This window comes from Chelonia mydas, chromosome 7, assembly GCF_015237465.2.
Source record: "Chelonia mydas isolate rCheMyd1 chromosome 7, rCheMyd1.pri.v2, whole genome shotgun sequence".
NCBI classification, from domain to species: Eukaryota; Metazoa; Chordata; order Testudines; family Cheloniidae; genus Chelonia; species Chelonia mydas.
Window position 1 is genome coordinate 34,350,818 of NC_057853.1, and position 22,165 is coordinate 34,372,982.

Sequence of the window (22,165 nt, forward strand, 5' to 3'; positions counted from 1 at the left end):
GAATAAAATTGATCATGGAAAAATAGGATCAAATTCTGCTGGGGGTCTGAGATAGCATTTGTTGAGCAGAATTATGATTTTTTTTGTACTTCAAAAAGCATTTAATGATTTTATTTTTATTGAACTTCTAATTCTTTACAGTAGAGGTGAATGTATCTTAAAATCCCAAGATATAGGAAAAAATCCAGTGTTTAGTAATTGGGACTTCACTTTAGCAGATCTCTAATAAATGGTTCCTATAATCAAATTTGGCTTGATCTGTTTGTCATAACATTTTATATATTGATGGTGTAGGCTTTAATTTTGGTGTAGGCTTGTTTAGCTATAGTCTCCAGAGAATCAGAGTAGCAGTCGTGTTAGTCTGTATCCGCAAAAAGAACAGGAGTACTTGTGGCACCTTAGAGACTAACAAATTTATTTGAGCATAAGCTTTCGTGAGCTACAGTCCACTTCATTGGATGCATAGAATGGAACATATAGTAAGGAGATAGAGATACATACAGAGAACATTAAAAGGTGGAGTAAGAGGCTAATTAAGATGAGCTATTATCAGCAGGAGGAAAAAAAAACTTTTGTAGTGACAATCAAGATGGTCCATTTAGACAATTGTAAATGGGCCATCTTGATTATCACTACAAAAGTTTTTTTTCCTCCTGCTGATGATAGCTCATCTTAATTAATTAGCCTCTTACTCCACCTTTTAGTGTGTGTGTGTGTGTGTATATCTTCTTACTATATGTTCCATTCTATGCATCCTATGAAGCGGGCTGTAGCCTGTGAAAGCTTATGCTCAAATAAATTTGTTAGTCTCTAAGGTGCCACAAGTAGTACTGTTCTTTCTCCAGAGAAGGCCATTCACAAAATGTTATGTCAAGTTCTCAGTTGTTCAATTCTGATTACAATAAGGATTATTGGAAGGATGGTTACTGAACAACCATTTAAAATTGTCATAGTGAAGGTCTTTTAATTTATTACTGAAAATTGATCAAGTTTGCTAAAGATTGCACTTAAACTGTTTTATCATTCTATTCTAGCCCTTATCTTGAAACACTAGTTAAAATTAAAGGGAGCTTCTAAATTCGTTAGGAATTAATTTTATAGTATTTTGATTTTATAATGTGCTAATTAACACACACTTTTTGTATTGGGTGTTAGCCTGCTATCTATATGGAGAGCATAGAAATTAAGAGGTTGCATAGGTTATGTGAAAAGACTAAAATGTAATTATCTTGCATGTGAAGATTGGAGAGGATTGGTACAATAATTGAGTACTTACACGACTTTTCAGAGCAGTAGAAATCATCCTTGTTTTAGTTTCCATTTGACAAATGTCTTCTAATTTCCCCTTAAATTTTAACTAGTAGTTGGAAGATCCTTTCATATTGAAGTACCTTAGAAAATTTACAAGAGACATTCCAGGAGCTCTAAAAATCAATAGAAAAGTTACACTGTGTTATGGATTGCTGCACCTTTGTCTGAAAACTGAAATCAGTGAGAGTTAAGCACCTGAGTACCTTTGTGAATCCCACTTAAACTTCAAAAAAAGAACAGGAGTACTTGAGACACCTTAGAGACTAACAAATTTATTAGAGCATAAGCTTTCGTGGGCTACAGCCCACTTCATTGGATGCATAGAATGGAACATATAGTAAGATATATGTATACATACAGAGAAGGTGGAAGTTGCCATACAAACTGTAAGAGGCTAATTAATTAAGATGAGCTATTCTCAGCAGGAGAAAAAAACTTTTGTAGTGAAAATCAAGATGGCCCATTTAGACAGTTGACAAGAAGGTGCCCCTCTGCCATGTACATTGGCCAAACTGGACAGTCTCTATGTAAAAGAATAAATGGACACAAATCAGATATCAAGAATTATAACATTCAAAAACGAGTCGGAGAACACTTCAGTCTCTCTGGTCATTCGATTACAGACCTAAAAGTCACAATATTACAACAAAAAAACTTCAAAACCAGACTCCAACGAGAGACTGCTGAATTGGAATTAATTTGCAAACTGGACACCATTAAATTAGGCTTGAATAAAGACTGGGAGTGGATGTGTCATTACACAAAGTAAAACTATTTCCCCATGTTTATTTTCCCCCCTACTGTACCTCACACGTTCTTGTCAACAGCTGGAAAAGGCCTATCTTGATTATCACTACAAAAGGTTTTTTTTTCTCTCCTGCTGGTAATAACTCACCTTAACTGAAAAGGAGTACTTGTGGCACCTTAGAGACTAACCAATTTATTTGAGCATAAGCTTTCGTGAGCTACAGCTCACTTCATCGGATCACTCTCGTTACAGTGTGTATAGTAACACACATTGTTTCATTTTCTGTGTATATAAAATCGTCCTGTTGTATTTTCCACTGCATGCATCCGATGAAGTGGGCTGTAGCCCACGAAAGCTTATCCTCTAATAAATTTGTTAGTCTCTAAGGTGCCACAAGTACTCCTGTTCTTTTTAAGAAGGTGTGAGGATACTTAACATGGAGAAATAGTCAATATGTGTAATGACCCAGCCACTCCCAGTCTCTATTCAAACACACAGTTTGTTAAACCTTTAATTATTCAGTCCTTTAATCAGTTTATATTGACACCTGAAATTAACATAGGAGTGAGACAACTGCTCTGTTAATGGGAACAAATCAACTATTTGTCTCGGGTGTTAATCCTCACAGAAAAACACAAGGGAATGAAGTAGGAAAACAAGGATGCATGTGGACATCTTGTTACAATGTCTTTTAAAAGAATGACACCTTAATTTTGATTCAGGCATAAGTCCAACTTATGCTTTTCCTTTTATTAAATTTCTCGCTTAATAAGCCACCCTCTGAAAAGCATATCAGGTGGGGAATTAAATATCAGAAGTAAACAATTGATACTTGATATGATGAAGTAAACATTCCCCATCCTGGGAGTACATAATACCATAATGGAAACACATGCATTATGAAACAGACATTTCAGGGGAAATAAATAACTGGCACTCTAATTGTTCTGTGAAATACAGTCGTTCAGAATGCTGTAGTTCTTCAGCTAACTAAAAAAGGAAATGGCAAACTTCTGTTCAGTGGAAGACTGTATTACTGTAGCAGTTGATTCAAAAAGATGGTGAGATCAGCAATGTTTATGTAAAAATTGGGCAACAGTTCGGAGTGGTTGTAGTTAGAACAGTGCTTTGTTCTATACTTTTATTTCAGTTATGTCAAACATTTTTGTTTACAGATTAAAATGTTTGTTCCAGCATCAGCACTGCATGCTCAACCTGATTTCTAATTGGTTTTTTTGCTATATATGTAACCTACCTTCAATAGTTTATGGTCTTGAAGTTAGGAGTAGCTGGTGACTTTGATACAGCAGATAAAACTAGATTGCTGCTTGCAGGCTTACTGTTGTGTTGCTTGACAAATCTATGGCCTCAAGGCCCTTCATGTATGTAAAACAGTTTCAACCTCTGGAGGAAGGTAAACACTTGCATCTGTTTTACAGATGGTAAAATGAAATACAGATTAAATGACTTGAAAGTTACACAGCAAGTTACTAGCAGAGCTGTTTGATTAGAAGGCAGGACTCCGGGATTCATTGTTCAAATCTCGATTATGTTGTCTTTAAGTAAACTAAGCAAATATTTGGGCATCAGGATGTGTTGTGTACTTTTCTGACCATAGCACTATCGCTTGTACATTAAGTTATTACCGATATTTATGTTAATGTATCATCTTGTCTGAAGAGATTTGATCTGTAGCATGCTGTGGACAGGCAGCATGTATCAATATCTGGCCAACAGATTGTTTACTACCCTAGAAGTAATACACTGAAGTTAACAGCTTTTTAAAGTTTGTTGGTTACAGTAGGCAATGGTCACTTTCTAATTTTGTTTTTGTAAATCTTTTATCTCCAAACATGTCTAGTACTCTTGGCAGGTACCCCTCAGTTCTTAAAAACACAGACCTCAATATCTGATATTCCTGTTTGCAATCATTTACTGAAATTAGAAGTAATGTAAAATGCTTTGATACAGTCACTTTGAACCATTGATTTAAATCAGATTTAGGCTTTGTAAATCCATTTGAAAACTTGTGCTATTGAAACTTTACTTTAAAATTCATATACTACATTATAAATATTGTAAGGAGCCACTAGTTGCAGAGTATTTTGAGTAGTACAAAATTAACTACAGCAAAAAAGTGAAAATTATTGTTCTGATCTTGTAAGCACTGAAGCAAATACATAACTATATTCACCATGTATAGTCCAGTTGTCTTTAGTGGGACTATTCAGGCTTAAAGTTAAGTATGTTTGGATTATTGAGGGCTAAAACTATTTTTATTCAGTTCTTCTCCTAATGGCGCAAACTCTGTTCCTACAAAGCAAAATGGTCTGTGTTAACAAAGTTTAGACTTTCAGTACATTTAAAAAAAAAAAAAGGCAAGCCTAAGTTTAGGCATGAAAGCCCATAGTTGTGCTCGAAAATTGCACCCTTCATTGCCTAAGTCCCCTTAATTTCAAACTGCAAACTCTGATAAAGTATATCCTTGTCAGGGCATTTTAGCTTTCTTGATTTGTGGAAGTTCAATATACTGTATCAGAAGGTGGAGTAGCTGCAAATTTAGCTGGGGCTACTTGCTGATTTTGTTTGTTTCTGATGCTTTTACAGTGAGGATATTAGTGACCCTGGACATGTGTTCAGTATAGATGACCATTTTAAGTTTAAAATTTATAAGAAGAAAAATCATTAAACAAGTAAAAAAAAAAAACCCTCTACTTCAGTAGTTTGACTATAAAATGGGATGAAAGTAAAGAACTAGCACCCTGCAAATAAAAATTTAAATTTTAAAATTATTGAAAATTTTCCCACCATGCTTAGAATCTTCAGTTTTCTCCTTTGTATTTTCCAAAAAAAAAAAAAAAGTATTGGAGCTTTGATTTAAATTGAGAAACTTGTACTTTAACAGGTTGCCTACAACTATGGTCGTGTGCTGTCTTGCAGAGTTAAAATTTTTATTCCTTTGCCTTTAGAGAAAATTTGGATCAGAATAGTCTGTCATTTTGTAGTGTATTAAAGCTGTATCCGTCTCACAGCTAACGGGTTTTTATAGTTTGCTGGTAAGCTCCTACAAGGACTGCTTCGTCATCTTTAGTAACTGCTACTCCTGAGTTGAAAATTGAATATGGAAACAGAGCAGTGTCACCATTCCAAGGACCTAGATAAGATGAAATGGAACTTCACTAGAATTTTTTCTTGCAAATTTGTATACCTTGTCATCTCCAGAATTGTAATAGACGAAAATCCACTAGCAACCATTTCCTGGGGCCAGTTTCCCTTCTTTCGCAGTTGGGAGAATGTGTTAGTGGGCATGAGCTATTTGTGTCTTAGGTTGTAATGTAGTAAGACACAGATCAAACAAAAGAGAAATAACATATAAGCAAATAATTCATCTTTTTAAAACTTAAGCCTACACATTTTAGCAAGTCTCATAATGGTCATGAACAATTCCCCACACAGGTTAGTCAGTATATTATAGCGTATTAGAATTTTAAATGCATTCTGAAAGCTCAGTGAAAAATAGTTGCAGAATGATGATCACATGTTTTTAAAAAAAAAAAAAAAAAAACCCAATAATAACAGAAGCAATCTGAAGGTAGTCAGGTGGGACCTGGTGTGCAAATGAATCCCAGTGGCATTGGGAAGAGTGGCTGGATTTGTAGGTAGCCCAACTCGGGTTCTACTGTAGCTATGAACACCTCGGGAATGGAGGTTGTCCTTTACTCTGAAATGTTAGTAAAGGAACAAAACGTTAGGGTTCTTTCAAGCTTACAACTGAACATTGACTTAATACTACTTTGAAACTGTACTATGCAGAAGAAAAATGCTGTTTTCCCTTTATTTTTTAGTTGTTTACATTTAACACAGTGTACTGCATTGTATTTGCTTTTTCCTCCGTCTGCTTCTGCCTGATTGGAACCAGAAGTGTGCAAATGAGGGGTGTGGGTGACTGGTCAGTTCATAACTCTGGTGTTTAACTCTGAGGTTTTAATATACTGTAGAGCTGCTACTTCTCTACAGGAGATTGGGACTGAAATTAAAGCGCAGATTGGAAGCTTAGACCTCTGTTCTCTATAGGGAATCCTGCTAGTCTGGTGGAGACTAGGATGCCCTGAATTCATTTCTGCTGACTACTGCAGCTGGAATGGGGAGGTCTGGGACTTTGGTAGATGGTCCTGGATCACCACCTGGTGAAGTTGTATGCAGGGGAGAAGCAGCACCTGGTGACCACAGACAACTCCCATTGGAGTAGAGTAATGAGCAGTAAACTTGCCCTTTGCACCCTGTTGGTCCTATATGAAAATATAAATGAATCAATTTTATCTTGCTTATTCAGTACAGTACCATACTTCTTCACTTCTATAGTTGAAGATTAAGACCTGTGGAACTTGCATTTCACTTATTTCAGTGAATTTAAAATATACTATAACTAAATGTGACAATCACTAGTTGACTGTAGAATGCAAAACTTACAGGTGTGACTGCTTGTACTGTAGGTATTTACTACGTGTGCATCTCAAGCTGAGGTAACCACTAACTGTAAAAATACAAATTGAAATTCCAAACACCTGATTATTCTTTTTTTAGAACTTTAATTTTGTTCCAGTGGGTTCTTAGTCTGCCTGCATTTCATAAACATACATAAAGACATCTGCTATAAAACTTCTTGAGATATTTTAAAAATGTGGTTGTCATTTTCTGGAAGTTATGTTTGCTAAACTTCCAAAATACAAAAATTCTCTATTTAATTCTTTCATCTAGTTCGGGGAAGAGGAAGTCATCAATTCTGTATTGCACTGCTCTATAAAAATACCACAATAGTTCCAGTCAGAAACAGTAAATTCTAAGTCTCTCCCTAGGAAAAAGAAATTGGAATTTATAGAAACTTTTTTGGAATAAAAACTGAGAATTAATCCACAACTTCACCCATCAGAGGATTAAAAGGTGCTGGGCTTCTAGAAAGCAGAGAAAAACTTTAAATAACTTCAGATACATGTTTATAAATTATAGTCCAAAAGACAGGTTTTTTATTAAGAATAAACTTTATTAAGATTTAAAGGCCGCAGAAACCCATTTTCAATCATTTTGAAAAAATGGACTTTACTTCAGTATCTTGAGTGATGCATATTTATTTTCACAACTGGATAATGTAACAAACATAGGATGCTTTTTCCATTCAGATGGAAGCGAGTGCTGAGATATGTTGGATTAAATTTATAGCTCAAAACAGTGAAGAAAATGAGTGATGGTAGCCTGACCATCTAGTTATTGCAGCATGTAATCAACAGCCATTATCTTTAAGCATAATCTGATGGACAGACTATAAGACCTGGAGTCACACTGAGTCTGCTTCCCACTCTGGCGTGCTGTATGATGACCAATGACATCTTCCTCATTGGTAAAATGAGGACTGAACGTACTCACACTGGTATTTGAGATTTCATTAAAGTGTTTTAAGACCCTAGGACAGACTGCACTATAAAAGTACTATATTAGAAAGATAAAACAGGGTTAGTAGAGTTTAATTTCATTACATCCTTGTTCAGGTATGGTTTGTCTGCTCTTAAACTTAATACCAAAAAGTGCCTGTATGGGGGAAATGTTTTTTCTTACATTGAGTTGAAAGCAACTACAGGCACCTGTATATTGAGGAACAGCAAGCTAGTCTAGTGATGGAGAGGGGAAATGATTTGCAGCCTCCCAATTTCTTGTAACAAGTTAATATGGGAATTTTGTAGCTTCAGAAGTAAAACTAAGGCAGAGCCTTGCATGCTTTTTATGGTTTCCAATATGGCTTCAAGTTGCAATGGGGGAGGTTTAGATTGGATATTAGGAAAAACTTTTTCACTAAGAGGGTGGTGAAACACTGGAATGCGTTACCTAGGGAGGTGGTAGAATCTCCTTCCTTACAGGTTTTTAAGGTCAGGCTTGACAAAGCCCTGGCTGGGATGATTTAACTGGGACTTGGTCCTGCTTTGAGCAGGGGGTTGGACTAGATGACCTTCTGGGGTCCCTTCCAACCCTGATATTCTATGATTCTATGTTGTCTTAACTTCTGTAATTCAAAATTATGAAAAAGCCACACTGGTTTCAACAACATTTACAATGTAAACTTCCAAAAACAATCTACTTTATGTATGAGAGTTAGAGCAATGGGCTTCTAGTAATGCAGTTTTACTGTCTTTATACTTTGTGTTTTTGGTATGCTATGTTGCTGCCATGTAAACACTTGTTACAGACAATTTTAGACTAATTTAAAACTATAAATAACTTTGGATTTTAAGGGTGTAGTGTAGAAATTTAGACCTGTGCTTTTGCAGATTTGTTATGCATCTTGGATTTCATTAAACCCACTGGATTCACTCACTCAGTGAGTGACAGAGGGACAGCTTTGGGTTACACCTGTTTGGCTTAATCTGACATAGTTCACCTCACTGCACAGAGAAGGCATCAGCAGACTCTGTGTCTTGGATATGAGTTACCTTTGCACAGCTCTCTGCTTTGCTAGTGAAAACTCATGGAAAAGCAAAGAATCTCATGAAAAGATTTTTAGTCTTTCTGCACATATTTTTTTTATTTCACATCTGACTCCAGGATCTTTGCCTACCCTGAGCTAATCTAAATAAGGTTGTGCCAAATCTGTATAATAGCTTCTGATCTTGTTCCAGTGCTACTGTTCAAATTTATTTCTGTTTTGGGAATTAGGACCAACAGCTTATGCCCATCTGTGCAATGAAATACTTAAAAAAATTAAATTATGATAGGCATAAGGTTCATGAAAGCAGGTCTGGGGTTTTTTGCTAATCCCACTAAAAAGCAATCCACTAAAATTCATTGTCAGTATTTGTACAAATGAAGGTACAGAATTGAATTTTGGAAACGTTTTTTGCTTTTGTTTGCTGTTCATGGAGGAATAATGTCATCCGTTTGTGTGTAAATGCACTGGATCACTGGTTGTATTAAGGCTTTGTTTGAAGACTTGTCTGAGAATCTTAAATTAGAATTGTGAAGAAAATCTAGTAAATGTATAGTATTTGAACTGTTTAGAAAGCTTCACTGCTAAATACTTATTTCAGGCTGTTAATTATTTTTCCAAATATAAATCAGCTTTGCTCCCCCATTCCCTGTTTTCAAGCTACCTTTGCCAAGGAGTGGATTCTGAATCATATGTATCTGCCTGGCCCACGTTTAGATTTAGGTCGTTCTCTCCACCCCGCCCCCCCCCCCCCCTCCCCCCCTTCAGGATCATAGTCAACTGAAGTGCTAGTAAAAAGAAAAGAAGTACTTGTGGCACCTTAGAGACTAACAAATTTATTTGAGCATAAGCTTTCGTGAGCTACAGCTCACTTCGTCGGATGCTAGTGTGGAAACTGGCTTTAAATTTACATCCGACTGAATTAGTACATCTTGTTTAACTTTTTTAAAAGTTAAGTACATTTTAAGTTGCTTTTGGAGAAACAAGTTGAATTCATATTGTAGAGCCTAGAGGGGCCCAATCAGGATCAAAGCAGTATTGTGCTGCATGCTGTACATCAAGGTAATCTCTGCCCCCAAGAACTTAATCTAAGATCTGCGGTAACAATTTGCTGACTGATATACTGCAAAGTAGCACTTTTGTACTGTTAGATATAAAGTTAGCATTTAACTGCCATACGCTAAATCAGTTTAAAACACTGGTAGTTCATGGTATTATATTTTGTATTTGGTCTAGATTATAGGCATTAAGCCCTTACACTGGTACAACTAGAAACATTGGCTGAAGAAAGCCATGGTATTTAGGTTTCACTGTTACTATTAATTCACAAGAGGAATAAGTGATGTAGGTCTGTATGTAAGATTTCTGATACTGTCTTTGTTCTACTTTCAGATTTGAGATTACATCTATGGAAGAAGATTGTAATTTAACTCATTTTTAAAAGAAAATTGAGTTTTAGATACCTTTCTTGCTCTGCATCTTGCTGTCTATCCAGTGGTGAAGTCTTGAGAGCCCCAATGGTTGGTATAATTTTTAAAAAAGTCTGAGATCAAAATCTTCCTAAGTAACTTGTTGCATGGGGAAGCTTTCTCTCTGGTAAACTGTTATGTATAATATAGATGCTGTCTTGTAGCTAACTTGTCTTTAGTAAAACAACATTCCCTCTACATCTGAACTAAGAAGATGCCTGCACTGTGGGATGAGGTAGTAGGTTGTATAGTTTTAGGGTCATACCCACAACTGGGAGATAACTATACAATCTACTGTCTTTCCTAAAGCAGCAGAAAATCAGCAATGTCAGATCTTTCGCTTTAAAGTTTATTCTCCAGTTCTTCAGACCTTCTCTAGGTCAAAGGGCTTGTGGGCAGAGGAAATACATTTCTGTAGCATAGCAGAGTTGATATGTATGTCTGGATTTGTTTATCCCAGGAAAGTCAGTTTCTTTACCATTCTGATTTTCAAGTTAGATTTTTTTTTTTTAATTCTCTTTAGGGGAGAAACACAGGTATGGAAGAATAGATTTCATCCTAACTGTATATTGCATGGGGTAATTTAAAAACTAAAACTGTTGCATTTCTAATTAAGCAAAATACTAGTAGTGGTAATTGGTTCCATAAGATACAACTTGTTCAAAGTTGAATAGCTGTGCAGCTAAGCTATATTTCCTGAAACTAGGACTGTTAAGTACAAATTTCTCTATTGGAGTGAGGTAGTAGATTGTATAGTTGTAGGGTAGTTATTTTACCCTGTTCAGGAGATAACTATACAATCTATTGCCTTCCCCGAGGAGTAAAAAAATCTGCAGTTCCTTTGCATGCTAGTTGAGCATCCTGAGTTTACAGTTGGTGAGTGGACTTTCAGGTGATTTGAGTGGCTGGATTTATAGCACTAAATGCTAATGTGGCACACCCTAACATTGCATTTGGCTACTGTGCTGAATTTTTTTTCAAAGGTGAGTGATGTGTTTATATACAAATGGTCTTTCAAATGTTTTCTGTTGCATTACTAATCTTGACTTAAAGTGGTCAGACAGTCACACACAAGTTTTGAAATTCATGGGTGCCCTGACAGCATGTAGCCCAAGTAGCCAGTAAACTGATGTGAGAAAATGACTTCAGCAGTACTATCTTGTGTAAACACTTCACTGTCTCTCTCCACTTCTTCTCCCCCACCCCAAGGCTAGGGAGTGAGATTCAATTAGTGGTTCTCCACTTTTTCTTTGCACCTTACTAAATGGGAGAGTAATCCCCATCAGAGTGTAGGATGGCTATGATCCCCTGATGCCTGTTTTAACCATCCTGGTGGGTTATGAGCCCCAGAAGGTTTTCTTTACCCAATAAATCTGAGCTGGTTACATTTATTTTTTAAATGGCATAGGCTCAAACTTGTTCTTTCACTGCCTAAAATGGTTAAACCCTGACTCGTTTATTGTGTGGGAGAAGGAGCTACCTGATAAGTGATTAATTTTAGGGGCTGTTCTGACTGAACAAGTGGTAGTGGGCTTAATTAAGGTGAATCTGAAGCAGTATATCAGTCATCAAGGTTTTTAGTCTAGAGACAACTTCTGTAACTGATCCACCATTCCTGACTTATTACCAAATATAGTGAAATAAAGCTGAGGTTATCTGGAAATATAAATGAATGTAAAATGTCACAGTATATGTATGTCTGAAAACAAAGTCAAAAGAAACTGCAATAAAAGTTAACAGCTGATTTCACAGTGCAGCTGCTAAATAGAAGAACTGCAGAAGAAAGTGGGCTCCTAGGAAGAGGTAGTAGGTTGCATAGTTTTAGGGCAGGGATTTTGCTCACAAGGAGTTAACTATACAACCTGCTGCCTTTCTTAGGGCTTTATTATTACAACAGGACCATTTTGGCTCAGTCTAAACTTCTGCAGCTTTGATATGTGAAGAAAAAACTGGTGTAAGCCAAACATTTGATCATATTAAGTTTTAATGAAAGTAAGTGTGGCAGCAACAGACTCATTCTGACAACCCATGTAGAGTACTAACCTCAAGGTTGTAGCCGTATAGTGTTGCTTTGGAGGACAAACAGAACACACTATTTGCTCTTTTAGTAAAAGTGAGTGATGTAATATGGTAAGAGTCTCTCTCACCTGCCTTTCAAGATTAGGCTAAGATTTTCCAGCACTGAATGAGAGAGTTAAGGTATATTGTTAGTTCAGGTGACTTCTAATATTAGAAGTGAGGGATGTACCTCTTAAAGTACTCAATGCTGATGAAAGTCTCAGGTTCGTAATGACAACTCAGATTTTCTATAAGATGAATAAAATCAAGCTTTAAAACCCTTAAACATTTTAGATGTTTAATCATGGATATTCTTAAGGGAAGACTTGCAGCCAGCTTAAAAACAAATAATGTTGAATGAATCACAAGCAATGGAAGGAAGTATAAGGGTCCTTTCCTGTAGCTGTGTGAAAGAAGAAACTGTTCTGTGACTACACCATTGCAATATAAATGTATAGCAGAGTATTATGTACTTTTTTTCAAGACTTCATGTTGGTCTAAATCTTGCAGGTGTGGAAAAGATGTCCCCTGCTATGTTACTTAGGGGTAGTCAGTATGTACTTCAGTTCTTGACAGAGTATCATACATCTGCTGGATAAAACACCATGCCAGGAGATGTTGCACTGAACCACACTATATTGACAGAACCAGGTTCAAGAATTGTTTCCTTCCTGTTTTTTTTTTTTTTGCATTAAAGCACATATTGAGTATTTCCATGAGCCTAATTGTACTTTGTTGCAGAGCCAATAAATTTTAAACTGTTGTATGACTCTTTATTTAGGGTAAGCGTGCCTAAATTTTCATGATGGAAAGTGAAGTTTACTTATTGAGATACTGCATTCTAAAGGCTATAATATAAATAGCCGTGGCATCACTGAAATTAGTGTATTTTAAAGGACTATTTTTATTCCACAATTGTACTAGATGAAGTACAGCTTAAGGATGATCTCTAAACATTGTGGTTAAACTTCAGTATATATGCTATGTGGTGGTAGCATTATTTTTATGGCTACCACACAGGCTTTTACTTGACCCCACAACTGATGGTTTCTGATTAAGGCGACCTAGCTTCATGGTGCTCATCAGCATCTCTTCTATTCAAATGGGGGTGTTCACAAAGCTTACCACTGTATATTGCTCAAAGGGAACACCTCTAGCTAAGCAACACCCACAACTGCAGCTAAAATGAAGGATTATTAAATGTTTCACCATTTACAAGTTAAAGGAATATGCTCTTAAAATACTTGTTTCGTCACTTTCAGCTACCACACCTACAATGCTGATGTTGTCACATGCCACATCTGTAAAGCCCCTGTTGCAGAAAAATTGTGAACAGAACAAGTTAAATTGAAAACCTTTTAACAGGGAGCTAGTTTTACAATTTAAAGTTTAAACACATTAAAACAATATTATTTTAATCTAGCAGCCCAAAGCACTTAGGTACCCTAAACTTTCAGAGTGTGGCAGGAGGAGAGCCTGAATAGTGCCTTGGCAGTATGTTGCATAAGCTCTGCCTGGAGTTTAAACTCCATTACACTGCAGCTTCTCAAAACATAGATACAACTTACTGAAAAATAAAGGTGTGACTTTTTTGACAGATGGCTTACAGCAGAAATTGACTTTATACAAAAGAATACTATGCAAAATACGAGAACCACATGCTCAGTTTACTAGAAATTTTTTTACATATAAAAAGGCTTGAATGGCTGAAGGTGATGTATCTTCCACAGCTGTTTGAACAGCAGGGTAATTTATTCCTAAAAAGGTCATTTAAGTTTGATATTTTATGTGGGGGTGGTCACTGCTGCTGTCTTCAAAGAAAATCTGCCTCACATTGATTGCCAATGTCAGTTCACCTTTCAATGTACTGAGTTGTTCACATGTTTTTGTAAGTGGAAGAAAATTAATCATATAATAAACAAAGGCTTGATTTATATCACAACTTGCTAGGTTTATCTAGTTACCAATTGAGCTTTCTTACCTTGACCATCTGTGGGTTCCCCCTAGTAAGTAATAGCGACTTGTCAGTGAAGAGATTTTGTTTACTTTTTTCCATGTGTACACACGGAGTGAGAGATCCAAAGATGATGTGACAACATGAAAAGAATCCTTCCAATTTAAAATAAAATACTGTAGTTAAAGTACAGTAAACAATGCAAAAAAAAATTAGTACTAAACAGTTGAGGCACATACCACCCATATTGAAGTGATTGTATTGTTGTGATGCTGGAAAGCTTCTAATTGAGTCCCAAAAATTGAATATAGTTTTAAGTTTGATCCACATCCTAGAAGAATTGTTTCTGTTCCATGCCCTTCCATGAGAATTGCTGTGGGCCAAGTGCTTTGTGGCAGTGTGAAACTTGCAATCTGTTGAGCTTTTATAAAGAGAATACAGTACTTGTAAACACACATACTTCAAAGATTATATTTCAACTCTAAAATCACTTGTATTACAATCTGCAGTATAAAGAGTTTAGATGTATATATCTATAGCGATATCTATTTTTAAAAAGAAACCCCTTCTCTGGTGCCCAGACAGCTTGGGCCTGCTTACTATGAGCATGATATCAATGTTCTTTTCCATGATCTACCTCTACCATCCCATGATAGGTCTCCCTCTCTTTGTGATAGAGCTACATAGTCAGGAGAAGCAGTTGAACAGGAGCCCTATTTTTACATAAGGGGCTGCAGGCTTTGTGTTCTTAATGAGGGTCCCTTGACTTTGGAAATCACCTTCTAGCCACTAGGGACTGTGTGTGTATATTTTAATTTAGCCTCTTATCCTTTTGCATTCTGCAAGGGATACAGGGGGGGAAAAAAAACCTCTCTCTACTCCTTAAGTAACTTCTTGAGAACAAAGGGGGGCCTGCCACTATATGCCAATGGTCAGCTGGCTCTGTGGGAGCAGTGCTAGTGATTGTTTCCAGAGTTGAGTAGTCCTAGACATGTGTGTCAGTGTGCCCTAGCTGAGCTTGACTGCTGGGACAGTACATAGGGAAGTGTTGGCTTCAGTAAGGACACAAGCTATGCACAGCTTTACAGATCAATTTCAAACACCTCAAACTGCAACCAGAAGCCAATTAGCATAGTTCCTGAAGAACAGCTGCAACAAATGCAACTTATTTTTTCCAGTCTCCTATAACAAGTAACAATGGATATTATCCACATTTAAAAAAAAAATCTTGAGAGACCAAGTATAGAAAATTCCATCCCCAAAATAAAATGTTTTGGAAAGAGTTTTGTATCCTGAACTATAATAGTAGACATCTGTGATTACTACTGAAAAAAACAAAACCACAAATGGAATAAAATTATTTCTCTGCTATGAAGTGTTTATAGGCAATAGTTATCAAAACATACCTAGAACTTCCGTTTTATATTTAGACTTTTTGACAGCTAGATCAAACACTGTGATGTTCCTTTGAACTGACATGCGATCTTGGTGCATTACTGCTATTCTTGCTGGTGCTTTTGGTAACCAGCAGACAACAGCACAATTGTTGACAGGCAGAGAACTAGATATGGGTGGTTCATCCACTGGGTTAATCAAGCAATCTGTATAAAACATCTGGTGTAGGGAAAAACAAAGACAAATAAACTATTCAGTCTGCAGTGCCACCTATGAAAAAACCTTAAAGACTTCATAATTCTTGCTAAGGATTTTTTCCATAAAGAAAAGCTTTTTGCTAAATCAGATTTATTGAAGTTTATCTTTCAATGGTTTACTGAAAGTCATCACGGTCTTAATGAAAAGTGTGAGTTTGATGTTTGTGAAAGTATGGGATAGGACCTGGCATAGCTGAGCCTTAGAGCTTGCCTCCACTTAGCAGAGGATTGACAGCCAGTGATCGATCCACCAAGGGTCAATTTAGCGGGTCTAGTGAAAACTCGCTAAATCACCACTGATCAACCAGAGATTAACCACTGATCGCTCTCCCGTAGACTCCACTGGAACCAGAAGCGTAAGGTAAGTTGATGAGAGAGTTTCTCCCGTCGACCAAGTGCAGCGTAGACACCGCAATAAGTCAACCTAAGGTACGTCGACTCCAGCTACATTATTCACATAGCTGGAGTTGCGTAACTTAGGTCCATTTAGCCCAGTACCGTAGAGCTGCCCACAGACTGAGCTGGATTCCTTACACAGCTCTGCCAGTGTATCTGAATGTTTAACGACAGCATTCTCTGCTATTCCACTCCACTTTCCTTTTGTCCAAGAGGCAGTTGTGCTAAAATGTGCATGTGGAAAGGGTGTAGGGGGTGTTGGATGCTAGCAGAGTACTGCCGAAAGTGGCACTTTTTGCACGAAGAAGGATCACAAATGACTTGTGGCCTGGTTTATTATTTTGTGAGGTGTTTCTAGTAAACTTTTCAGTGTCCATTCTAAAACATAATCTGACCTGTCAAGGGCGGTTGAAACTTTGTTGTTGCTCAAGTTATCTAATTTATAGTAGAATCTCTCTTACACAAATACGAATCTAGGGTGAATTTAAAGCTGGTTGGGAAACAACATTTTCTGCAAAAATGTATCCGGAATTGGGACAAAAATGCCAAAACCTCAAATTTTCACAGAACTGAAATCCCACATTATTTTGTTTCAGAAACATTGAAACATGGTGTTTCCAAAATGAAATGTGCTTCCTAGGATCCCTGGCTGCCCATCTAGTAGGCTGCAGTGGAGATGGGGACACCAGAAACCCTGACAGCTGCTAAGGAAAGTAATGATTGTCTCACTGCTGCCCATCCCTGAATAGCAGTTGTGAAATTGACCAGACTCTGGTCAAGTTACTCATCTTGCCAGTTTCACTGCTGCTATTTAGTGGTGGGCAGCAGTGAAACTGAAAATAATTGTCAGTTTGTCTGCGTCTGCCAGAGTTCTTGGGTCCTCTGTAGCCTACCTGGTGAACTAACTGGGAGTGTTGATTCACAAGCTCCTGTTGCAGCCAGGGCTCTCAGAAGCTGGGCAATGGAGGGAAGTAACTGGCCTGGAAGATATGGGGTCCTGAATCCAGGGAAGTCCGCATAGGCAAGCTGGCAGAAAACCAGGCAGGAGTCCAATATAAATTTGTCAAAATCTACCCCTCTCCAAAAAAACCATTTAGGTTTTGACAAATCAACAAACTCCGATGAAAAAAGTGTCTTGTTGGAATTTAGCTGAACCTAGCCATTAGCAAGGAAATTCAGTTGTAAGATTTCTCATTCTGTAAAGAGCAAGAGCTTGACAGTACCCTACTAGGTGCGTCAGATGCCCAACACTGAGAACAAGTTATTTGTTTACTCTTCCAGCAAAGGTTCTACGGTATTTTTATTTTTCTAATTTTCACATTAGTTATTAGCAGATATGGAAAATTGCTACGTAGGCTCTACTTGCACCACAAAAATTTTAAGCAACATTTTAGATATTCAAATTCAGCCCGTTGCATTACAAGCAGAGTGTTTTGTAACAGAGAAAGCTGCATTATAAATTATGTGTAATGCCATTAAGATTTATGGGATAAAATACATTGAGCACTTCGTTCAGGAAGGGCAAATTCTTTACGTGAATTAGGAAAATATTCTAACAAAGGAAGAATAAATATTTTCCTACTTTGAGACGGAGATTGTTCTAGTGTATATAAATGCTGCTGAGTCCATTAGTCAGTAAGATATGCCAATAGATCCAAGAGGAAGGCAAGAGACTATATTAAAACGTTGTAGAGACCCTATATTTAAATGCAGCTCCCAATTTTATGTGAGGGTTTAACAGCATACTGTACCTTTGGAAATGTATTTGCATTCTCAGTAGATCCAGCAACTAGACATTGCTTGTCCGGTGAACAAAGTAATAAATCAATGCTAGAGTTTTGAAATGCTGCAATACATGAAACCTGATTTAGATTAGGAACTTCTAACGTATAGATAGCACCTCCTGCAGTAGCCACCTACAATAAAGAAAAGATGAGTAAGAAAGAAACATGGTTACATCCCAGCTTCTGTAAAAAAAGAATTTATATGAATCTGAAGGTTTCGTGCTCATGACATCAAGCATTTTTGTCTCATTTGAATTTAAACTTCGAGTGGTACTATTAGCACCAGGCTTGAAGACTAAAGTGTATCCTACATCAAGATGTGCATAGCACAGAGTCCCCCACATAGTCCATTCAAAAGAAAAGGAAACTTCCTACTGAGGCTTTTAAAAAGAAAAAGCGGAGTCCATTTTTAGGGGTCATCACAGATGCTTTCCCGATGCTCTTACAGCAGTTGGCATACAGGATGAACCGCCTCCTTATATGTGTTGAATCAGACACCTTCTATATATTGTGTATGAGGAGCAGCAGAAGCAAAAGGCAGTGGAGAGAGATTTCCTAATGATTCAATGTCTTTGATTCCAGTCTCTGAAGTGGGAATTCAGTTCTCCACCAGTCCATCAAGTGCTGCTGCAGTAGCACAATGCCACTATGCTGTAATTTTGAACTGCTATAATATACATTCAGTCCTCTTAACCCTGTTCCCAGCAGTTATGAGGAATACAGGAATGTGCAGTACTCATCCCCTCGCTAGCAGCACTAACTCCACGGAGGGCTGAAACAGTCACTTCCCAAATAAGCCCCACAGACACACAACTATAAATAAAGCCTTTTTCTATTCCTATCCAAAATATGCACAAATTCTATTGTCCTGCTCTGGCATGCTTCCACACCACACATGCCTGTACTTGTTCCATTGTAATAGCACGGCAGAAGACGTACATTACAACCATTTGTGTAAGCACTTAGTATGTGGCATTTTCCTGTGTTCTAGATACTTTGTTCCAAAAAGATGTAGAAAAACTTAGGGGAGTCCAAGGAAGAGGGCTTGGAGGAAAGATTTTAGTTTCCTCCAAGAAACTAAATCGAGAAATCGAGTTGCTCCTTATCCACATTATATTAGTTATATATATATAAATAAATGTGGATATATAATGTGGATAAGGAGCAACTCGAAGGGGATATGATGGTCTCCAAAGTGTATAAACACAAGGGAGCATGACTGTGCTATAATCAACAGAAAAAGAATGAAGTTAGTAAAATAATAAATTTGAAGCTAAATATCAGAACTCCAGGCTGTGAGAACTAAAGCTCTTCGAAGAGACACATCCACACAGTCTAGTGGTTAAAGTTCCATCCCTGAAGATTTTTGAAATGAGATTGGATGAAGCACTAGATCATAGATCATCCGGTGCAGAATAATTAATTCTTTACAGACTGTCCTAGGATGAAATCCTGGCCTCACTGAAATGAACTGAAGTTTTGCCATTGATTCCAATAGGGCCGAGATTTCACCTGAAGTCTCTTTCAATAAATTTTATGCACCTTTAATTCCTATCTCCCAGTGCTTAAAATGCACCATATCAGAAGCGTATTCCTCATTATTTTAAGTGAGCACATATCTAGGTGTAGCTGATCTTGTTAGATAAGTGGTCATTAATTTACGGTCACCTTGGTTTACTTACAGTTAGGAAGGGCTTATTGTTCACTGAGTAGGTAACCAGACTGGACGAGGATGACGATGTAGAGAATGCAGCAAGCTCTTCCCCGGTTTCTCCATGCCAGACTTTAATGGTTCCAAAGGCGTCTGTGCTGATTGCTAGTTTGTACTGTGGGACAGTAATAACCTTTACAAATGGCACTTCCTGGGAGGGACTTGACCATATCTGTGTACCCTGAACAAAAATATACAGTTAGGGGCCAGCTTATGGGCATTTTAAATAGATTTAAATTGTTATCAATAATGCATCCCCTTTTTCCCAGTTGCTTGTTTTTGTATGTATATACCATTGAAGATATTATCTATTTCAATAACATTTTCCTTGGTATTTTCCAGTCTGTGTGTTGAAATAGTTTTCCTTTAACAAGATAGCCATTATTTTCTCCTTGTTGGAACTCTCTTCCCCCACTGGATTCTACTAATGACTCAGCTTACTCCATTGTATTTCAAAAATCCTAAATTGCAGCCAAGAAGCTGTTTCCAAAGATGACATCATTTTAAATAACCTGATGTTTCCTTTGCACCACAAATCTCACTTGTTCTTCGCACACCCAATGACTGCAGACCACAGGACTGGAAAATTCCACTCCTTCACCCCCACTTGATAGCAAGAATCTGCAATAGTTTTTAAATCTTCCTTCTCCCCTATTCTCTTTTACTGTCCCTACCATCTTTAGGGTACCATCACAAACTGGTCTGCATTGAGAATTAAAAGCACATTTTAGAGCCACATGTACATGCAGGCAGACTACACAGCAACATTTGCTACCTTGCTTTGCAGATTCATCTCAGTTAGGACCCTTTGCTACTCAAGTGCTGGGTCTCTCCTGAGCAGGAATTACCAATAGCATTTCACTCTGCCAAAATGGATGGTGGTTTCTGAAGTGGTCTAATGATCACAAGAATTAAATTGAGACCAAGCACACTTCCACAAGTCATCTTTGCAAGAATTGATTCTAGTGGCCCAGTTTATCTTTGGCATAATTCTGTTCAGGTCAACTGATACAAGCGGAGGTGCACCTGCTTGCTTCCATGGGTCAAGTTCTATCCTGTTGTAACTGACACAGGAATCCTGGGCTGAACTCAACAGTAACAAACAGTGTTGTAAATTAGTCAGAAAATGGGTGTGCATGTCAGATGATTGATGTTATTGGTCACGGTCCATCGATTTACCATTTAATAGGCATGCAAATTGTAGGTGTGTAATACTGCATGCCAAAGGTTTGTAGGGGGGAAATACTACCAATACTGGCACCAGCTAACTTAAAAGTTTGCCGTATTATTGCACTCATTTCCCCAACCATGTTTACAAGGGTTTGTCTCTCATAGTTGATCTTGAATGCTTTACATTTGGCCAGTTAAATGACACTGGTTCAATTTAAGGTGTATTTTCTAACTGTACGTGATAATGTGCAGTCCTGGAGTACCTTAATATTACCATTTTAAATTTTGATTGCATTTAACAAGTCTAGTTTCAGAGTAACAGCCGTGTTAGTCTGTATTCGCAAAAAGAAAAGGAGTACTTGTGGCACCTTAGAGACTAACCAATTTATTTGAGCATAAGCTTTCGTGAGCTAGAGCTCACTTCATCAGATGCATTTGTGGAAAGTATAGAAGATCTTTTTATACACACAAAGCATGAAAAAATACCTCCCCCCACCCCACTCTCCTGCTGGTAATAGCTTATCTAAAGTGATCCCTCTCCTTACACTGTGTATGATAATCAAGTTGGGCCATTTCCAGCACAAATCCAGGGTTTAACAAGAACATTGGGGGGGGGGGTAGGAAAACCAAGGGGAAATAGGTTACCTTGCATAATGACTTAGCCACTCCCAGTCTCTATTCAAGCCTAAGTTAATTGTATCCAATTTGCAAATGAATTCCAATTCAACAGTCTCTCGCTGGAGTCTGGTTTTGAAGTTTTTCTGTTGTAAAATAGCAACTTTCATGTCTGTAATCGCATGACCAGAGAGATTGAAGTGTTCTCCGACTGGTTTATGAGTGTTATAATTCTTGACATCTGATTTGTGTCCATTTGTTCTTTTACGTAGAGACTGTCCAGTTTGACCAATGTACATGGCAGAGGGTACATGCCACAAGTACTCCTTTTGACAAGTCTAATTTCTTTAAAAGTAATATTCCCCAATAGCTGTTTTCAGGGGCACCAACCTAAAGCCTATTCAGTGACTATCTTAAAAAAAAAAAAAAAAAAAAATAGAAATCAACACATACGGCACTTTAATCTTATTGCAAAATTTCACATGAACCTTCAGGCAAGATTGTCACGCTAAACATTGTGTAGTCTGTCCCCCCCTCCCAGACAAAGCAGCAACAGCAAATACTTTACGCTCTTAGAAATGCTGAAATCTAAGATCTAATTCAAATGAAGCCAATGGAGCTTTGATGCATGAAGAACCTTCACAGTAATAGGACAGAATACTAGAAATATGAATTGCTTGCATACTCTGCCAGATCTCTTTGTTCCTCTCAAATGTGGACAGAGAAGTCAGGGAAGAAAAGTCTGATCTCATTAATATACCATGGTTTTTGTGCTGTGATTTGAATTAGATATTGAACATTATGGATGGACCACAAGCCTGCATC

At 37.4% G+C, this 22,165-nt stretch overlaps 1 protein-coding gene across 5 annotated transcripts in view; it reads right to left on the bottom strand.

Annotated features, from left to right (window-relative positions):
• Positions 1 to 3,165: 3,165 nt before the first annotated feature.
• The window catches only part of FBXW12 (F-box and WD repeat domain containing 12), a 28,856-nt gene continuing 9,856 nt past the window's right edge, over positions 3,166 to 22,165 (bottom strand). For 2 of the 5 annotated variants that reach the window (XM_037905654.2, XM_043550447.1), the window contains exons 5-10: positions 19,527 to 19,736; positions 17,812 to 17,976; positions 15,419 to 15,626; positions 14,252 to 14,433; positions 14,040 to 14,167; positions 3,166 to 5,780 (exon numbers count right to left, since the gene is read on the bottom strand). In XM_037905654.2, the coding sequence (XP_037761582.1) occupies positions 5,594 to 5,780; positions 14,040 to 14,167; positions 14,252 to 14,433; positions 15,419 to 15,626; positions 17,812 to 17,976; positions 19,527 to 19,736 (1,080 nt within the window). In that variant the 3' untranslated portion in view covers positions 3,166 to 5,593. Of the gene's footprint in view, positions 5,781 to 10,984; positions 13,926 to 14,039; positions 14,168 to 14,251; positions 14,434 to 15,418; positions 15,627 to 17,811; positions 17,977 to 19,526; positions 19,737 to 22,165 lie in introns of those variants that run through there. The other 3 variants (XM_037905655.2, XM_043550448.1, XM_043550446.1) reach the window with 2 other exon arrangements.